The 7,546-nt window shown below is 27.6% G+C and overlaps 1 protein-coding gene across 1 annotated transcript; it reads right to left on the bottom strand.

The window, feature by feature from the left end:
• Positions 1-525: 525 nt before the first annotated feature.
• Positions 526-6,315, bottom strand: LOC145162878 (heat shock 70 kDa protein 3-like). Its single transcript, XM_079081872.1, has 3 exons — positions 6,188-6,315; positions 2,457-2,685; positions 526-2,360 (listed from the first exon to the last, which is right to left on the bottom strand). The coding sequence occupies exons 2-3, from the start codon at positions 2,665-2,667 to the stop codon at positions 718-720; spliced, it is 1,854 nt and encodes a 617-aa protein (XP_078937998.1). The 5' UTR covers positions 2,668-2,685; positions 6,188-6,315; the 3' UTR covers positions 526-717.
• Between the last annotated feature and the right edge of the window lie 1,231 nt (positions 6,316-7,546).

Genomic DNA, 7,546 nt, shown 5'->3' with positions numbered 1-7,546 from the left:
GATTATAGCTTTACAAAACATGGTTTGGTATTTTTTTAGTTTTTATTAGGACATTACAAACTAAAATATGGCATTGTACTTTATCTTACAAATTGTAATTGTCATCTGATAAGTTTACTTATCCTCTATAAGCACATTGTAGGTTGTATTATTGCATTTTATTTTGGTTGTAAAGTTAAAAAGTTATTAGTTTTCATGTTCTTTTTATATTTGCTACTGAATTTGAAACATGTATGAAAGGAAATAGAAACAAGCCTACGATAAAATGTTCACAAATGAAGAAAATGAAAACTTTGCAAGGGATTAACGCAAAAAAACGACAGAATATGCCATTGCCATTAAGATGAACTAAATTGTTGTCGTACTGTTTCGTAAGCAATGTTGTTTTCCCATATTTGATGATAAGTTTTTGGTTTCTCTTTTCATAAAACTAAAAGTGCCAATGGATATTACTTATCCTAGGGATAATTCCATCACTAATCTTTTGCTAAATATCACCAGCAACAGTTCTTATGTCGGACACACTTGAAAAAGGAGAAATATATTTATTGACAGTACATAGTAAAAATATTATCGAAATCATTTGATTCTTGACTCGCACACAAAATCAACAAAACACTCAAATGTAAATTGTTATTAAAAAATACAAACTATAACACATACTTCATAGTAGATGACACTCAAACCAATTCTCCATCATGATTAAGAAAATGTTGTTTAAGCTTGTTTGGAAATAAATGGCGGACATACCATTTTCAAGTGATCTAGCTCCTTTTCATACCCATCCAAATCATCAAATTGGCTTTCATTTAGAATTTCAATTGCTTTTTCAATGGCGATTTCCATTATTTCCATTTCTTTCTGATGAAGCATCTTAGTATAGTTTTCTATTTTCCTGATTTTTCTTTTCAAATCGTAAATGTAGGCCTCCAATGCATTACGTACAACAGCCTTTTTCTTGTACTCCTCATCTTGTAATTTGTACTTATGAGCAGCATCAATCATTTTTTCGATATCTTGTGTTGTAAGCCTTTCCTTGTAATTAGTGACTATAAGCTCTCTCTTTAGGCCAGTTGTTAATTCTACTCCTGAGCAATTTAAAATACCATTAGCATCAACGGCAAAGACCACTCTTACCTTTGACTCACCCTTTGGTGCGGGTGGAACTTCAACTTGGAATTTTCCCAACCAATTATTGTCTAGAGCTCTAATTCTCTCACCCTGATAGACATTGCAATCTATAATAATTTGGTCATCCCTAACAGTCTCATAAGTTTCTTCGTTCCTGACTGGTATTGGGGAATTTCTTTTAATTAAAACAGACAAAGAGCCATCATACAAGTCTGTACCAAGTGACAAAGGCACAACATCTCTTAACACTAAGTTCTTAACTTTTCCCCTAAAACAGACAGTTAATTTTCCAGCAAGAGCTGTTGCACCATATGCAACAGCCTCATCAGCATGGATTTTCTTAGAAAGCTCTTTTCCTTGGAAGAAGTCTTTCAACAATTGTTGTACCTTGGGTATCCTGGTTGACCCACCAACTAATACTACATCATCTATGTCTTTTTTATTCATTTCTGCATCACCCAAACACTTCTCAACCATCTCTATACACTTACTAAAGAAGTCTTCATTAAGCATTTCAAACTTTGCACGAGATATTCTCATAGAAAAATCGATACCATCATGCAAGTTGTCGATATCGATAGTAGTATCAATAATTGAAGAGAGAACTCTTTTTGCTTTTTCACAAGCTGCCCTCAACTGAGATAGTGCTTTTTTATTCTCACTCATGTCTCTCCTATGCTTTCTCTTGAATTGTTCCACAAAAAAGTCAACCATTGTGTTATCAAAGTCCTGACCACCTAAGTGAGTGTCACCAGCAACAGCCTTAACTGTTATCGTACCCTTCTTATCAATGGTGACAAGAGAGACGTCGAAGGTTCCACCACCTAAATCAAAGACGAGCACATTTATCTGATGAGCTATGTCATTTCTCATGTCTAATCCATATGCAATTGCTGCTGCGGTTGGCTCATTGATTATCTGTAGAACATTAAGTCCAGCAACATGACCAGCGTCCTTTGTTGCTTGTCGTTGGGAATCATCAAAATAAGCTGGTACCGTGATGACTGCATCATGCACAGTTTTACCAAGGAATTTCTCTGCAGCTTCTTTCAATTTAATAAGGACCATGGATGAAATCTCCTCTGCAGAAAACTCCTTCACTTCACAATTGTATGAAACTACAATCTTCGGAATGCCACAAGTACCATTTATGACTTTGAAAGGCCATAACTTGATGTCCTCCTGAAGTTTGGTATCATTGAATCTCCTTCCAATCAATCTTTTTGCATCTGAAAATCCACCAATTTTATATTAATTAATGACTGATAACAATTTTATGAATTCCAAGAGCATAAAACAAAGGAGCAAATGAATTAAATACAAACCATAAATGGTGTTGGTGGGGTTCATTGCAATTTGGTTCTTTGCACCTTCACCTATTAGACGTCCGAAATTCGTGAAAGCAACACAAGATGGCGTAGTCCTATTTCCTTGATCATTGGATATGATCTCAACTTGGTCATTTTGCCAAACACCCACACAAGAATATGTTGTTCCAAGGTCAATACCAATAGCCGCACCAACTTTTTTATCCATGATTGTTTCAGATAAAACCTGCATTGGAAACATAATGACTATTCATTTTGATAACTACGCTCATTTAACTTTTCAAAACTATATGCATTTGTGCAAAATAACTACCATTCAACGACAATAGTAAACAAACAATATTTTCACAAAAATATATGGATTGTTATTCGATTTTCTATTTTTTTTATTTGCAGATGTTATTTAAGTTACATTCTCAAATAAATGTTTTATATATATATATATATATATATATATATATATATATATATATATATATATATATATATCGTTTAATTAAACAACATTTTTTTTAATTTAAATTTTATGAAAAGACCTCAAACTTGTGTATGAGAAAAACCCACAAATTACACACCTAATTTGACTCTTACCAGTGGCAACCAAAAGTAAAGTGTAAAAATAACGTTGCGTCGTTCAAGTTCAATATCATCATCTTTGCTTTAACTATTCACGCACATGGCTTGAATTCTTCAAGCATTCTTAAAAGATGCTTGATTTCATCAAGAATTCTTTGGTTGTGCAAAAATATTATGGTGTTAGAATCTTGAGATTGATTTTATCCTTCAATCCTTCATTAGTGATTGATTTTTTTTCATTACTCCTTCAATTTTTCAAGAATTCTTGAATTCTTCGCACTTGAATATGGATTCTTAGTCGAGCACTCTTGATGAATCTTGGAATTCTTCAAGAGTTGTAAATTGTATTTATTTGAATTTATAACACAAATTCTAATTAATGTAAATTCTTAAAGAATATAATTAATTTACATTCTGAAATTTATTCTCATAGAATAAAGAATGTTATTCTTGAATATTGTGATTGCAACAGGAGTAAAATATTGTTGAAGTGATTTGCCCATGTCTACTTGTCAAATAATGTGATTCACGAATCCATGTGATAATTTTACGTTCTTTAAGAATATGTGCTTCTTTTCCTCCAACTAAGTTCATGTAATAAAAGCCTTTAAATTCTAAATGAATGTTATACTAATTTACTATGAATCATATCCTTAAACCCCTAAAACTCATATAGAATGTTGTGTATCCTTAAACACTTATTTTCTATGATAATATAAGAAAAAATGAAATACAATTCCAAAGTATTATTCTCATGCTTATAATCCTAAAATTCAATATGTATATACTAACCACGCTTTCGGTTTTTCCTTATAATAAATTAAGTGTACATACAAATATTATTCCATTGTAATAACATGTACCTATGATCACAAATCTAAAATTTTATAATAAAAAACACAAGAAATGGTCATACATTCACATAATATTTTGTAGTTAATATTTAATCATAACTCTCTCTCTCTATCTCTATATATATATATATATATATATATATATATATATATATATATATATATATATATATATATATATATATATATATATATATATATATATTAATTAATTTAAGACCAAAATAGTTTTCTTGACAAATGGACATGTTTATTGCAACATATTCAAGTTTTCACAAGAATGTTTTTTTTAATTTTTCTCATCACTTCCTATTTCATTTTTTACACAAACACAAATCAAAAAATAATAAAAATAATAATATCACTGTTTATATGTAATATAATATTACTTACAAAAATATATTATTTATATTATTCTATTAGAATATAACACGAATGCAATATTCTACTAGAATATTTGCATGTCATATATTTTTTTGGAAATAAAAAGTAGTAATTTTCTGAAATATATAAGAAATGTATCTATTATTTTTCAAAGTCTCTTTTTCTCACATGAACTCTCTCTCTCTCTCTCTCTCTCTCTCTATATATATATATATATATATATATATATATATATATATATATATATATATATATATATATATATATATATATATATGGTGAAGTTCAATAAAGAACCATAATTAACCAAAGACCCAATATTTTTTTCAACTTTTAGAACTTATTTTTTATCAAAAAAAAATAAGAATACAGAAATTCATAATTTTTTATCCTTTTTCCAATGATATCAAATTCGATCAAAAAAAAAATTTTCGTCAAATTTATAATGTGAATCTTTGAAAATTCACAATGTGAATCTAAATTTACACGGTGAATCCGAAAAATATATTTAACATTCACAATGTTAAGTTATGAATTTAGATATTTTTAGTTTTTTTTCGATAAAGAATAAGCTATAGAACTTGAAAAAAAAATGATTCATTGGAGAACCAATAATTATGGTTGTCTATTGAACTTTTCCACATACATACACACACACACATATATATATATATATATATATATATATATATATATATATATATATATATATATATATATATATATATATATATATATAGAGAGAGAGAGAGAGAGAGAGAGAGAGGAGGGTTCAATTGAGAAAAAAAAGGTTGAGAATGGGGGAATCATTCTCAGCCACACATTTATTTTGCCGCAAAACACTTAGGCGTACCGTCGGAAATGGATAACGGATAAACATGTGTTTTCCAACCAAACATGTTTCCTTAAACTATGCTAATCATTACCTTAATGATTCTCTATAAATAGACATCCATATTGATATACTTTTAAGATAAAATAAAAAATTTATTTTTTTTAGAGTTTCAGCTCTCGTTATTCATAAGTGAATAAAAAAATCTATCAGATTTTTATTACAGTATATTCGTTATTCACTTATGACACGCAATAAAGTTTTCTTACTTAAAATATATTTTTTACATCATCTTTCATCATATATTATATTTATATATGAATAAAACGTGTATTAGTTGTCGTCATATTTTATATTCATATATGAATAAAACATTTATCAGATTTTTGTTACAGTTAATTTGTTATTCATATATGAATAAGTAGTATAAATGATACTTAAACTGTAAAAAAAATTAATTATATATTTTTATTCATAAGTGAATAATGAATGTACTGTAGCAAAAATCTGATGCATTTTTATTCACTTATGAATAACGATAGCTGAAAATATAAAAAAAAATTATTTTATCTTAAAAGTATATCAATATGGATGTTTATTTGTAGAGAATAAAAAATCATAAATTTTGGTATATTTAAAATCATTTTTCGATATAAATAGCTTTTTAAAAATTAAAAAAACAAAAAAAAAACTATGTTTTTGTATATATTAAGGTAATTATTAGCATAGTTTAAGGAATGTTTTGTTGGAAACACATATGTATTCATTATCCATTTCCGCTGGTACAACAAAGGCTTTTGCGGCAAAAATAAATGAGTGCTGAGAACGATTATCCCATTCTCAATCTTTTTTATTTTCTCAATTGAACTTACCTCTATATATATATATATATATATATATATATATATATATATATATATATATATATATATATATATATATAGAGAGAGAGAGAGAGAGAGAGAGAGAGAGAGAGAGAGAGAGAGAGAGAGAGAGAGAGAGAGAGAGAGAGAGAGAGAGAGAGAGAGAGAGAGAGAGAGAGAGAGCATAAAACTATATTACTATTCCAGTTGAAGACTAACCGATTATTATGTGAGCACTTGTTCGTGTGTATCTTCTCTTTTCCTGCATATTGATGACAAATCCGAGCATGTATGAGGTTAATTCACATAATTCAATTTGATACATATATAATATCATATCAGGCAAATAAACTCTAGAAATTTTATTAAGTTGATTAACTTCAAAGTATTAATGACATATTTGAGACAAGCAGACAAAGTCGAATATAATTTATATATAACAAATGATAAATTTGCTTTACTAGTAAATACCACAAAATAAAACCATCATGAAAGAATATCAATAAGACAACATTATAATCTTTACCTTTTATGTATGAATGTATGCATCTAGTCCTCCCCATACCCTCATCTATATATACACATACCAATTACAAATTATTTTATTGCCCTATTGGATTACTCCAAAATTTTGAAGATTTGAAGTCGTCTTATAATATTTGAGAGCATTAAAATAGTTGGTGGAAAATACCATCCATGGTTTGTTATACCCACTTGATATGACTAGAACATGCGACTGAGTCTAATATAATTGATATAATATAACAAATGATACCAATTACAAAATTAATGTATATAATTTATTTAATATAAGAAATGTATCTATATATAAATAGTGCATACCTGCTACAAAATAAATTTATTCTAATACGCACTTGATTGATCATATATTTTTCTTTCGAATGAAGAATATCTCAAGTTGCACGATTATTGTTGCAAAAGTCTTGGATGATTGATTTATTGGTGGAGATTAATTAATTTATAACGAGTCATTTGTGGGTCTAACTTAATCAAGTTTAAAAGCCAGTCTTTTTTTATTGTGTAAGTAATAAAACTTAGTTATTTAATTTTTTTAACAGACAAAAAATATATTAAATAAAACTTAAATTTGCAAGTGGCTAGGTGAAGAAACAAAAGTAGGGGCGATATTTGATTTGGTTTTCGGTTAAATCCGTCCAGTTTTATGAGTTTTTTAAAATTTTAAATCTAATCATTACCAAACCAAGTAAGGTTCAGTTTAATCGATTTTGGTTTATTTGGTTCGGTTAACCATTTAAACCGAATAAAATTTTGCACGTAAAAAAATATTAAATTAAAAGAAAAAATACTTACTAAACTATTACCAAATAAAGAAAGTACACTAATATATAACATATTATATTCAATATTTCACATAATTATGTGTTGTCTCCAATAGCCAATACAGAAACATAAGTTGTAGAGATAGATTCAGATAATTTTAATTAGGATTTGGTTATTATTATTTTTTTTTAATTTTTAATAAAAAATATAAAACAACTATAAGTTTATAATGGTTAACTAAATTATAAATTAGTAACTAATCTTTTAATTTAATAT

Source organism: Lactuca virosa, chromosome 1 (assembly GCF_052849685.1).
Source record: "Lactuca virosa cultivar CGN04683 chromosome 1, Lactuca_virosa_CGN04683_v6, whole genome shotgun sequence".
Lineage (NCBI taxonomy): Eukaryota > Viridiplantae > Streptophyta > Magnoliopsida > Asterales > Asteraceae > Lactuca > Lactuca virosa.
The sequence above is the reverse complement of the archived record's forward strand: the minus strand, read 5'-3'. Positions and strand labels throughout refer to the sequence as shown.

Bases quoted from the DNA above. Each gene is read 5' to 3' on its own strand.
- LOC145162878 (XM_079081872.1), bottom strand. From the start codon at position 2,667: ATGGATAAAAAAGTTGGTGCGGCTATTGGTATTGACCTTGGAACAACA. The intron at 2,361-2,456 runs GTTTGTATTTAA...GTGGATTTTCAG, and splicing joins CCCCACCAACACCATTTATG to ATGCAAAAAGATTGATTGGA.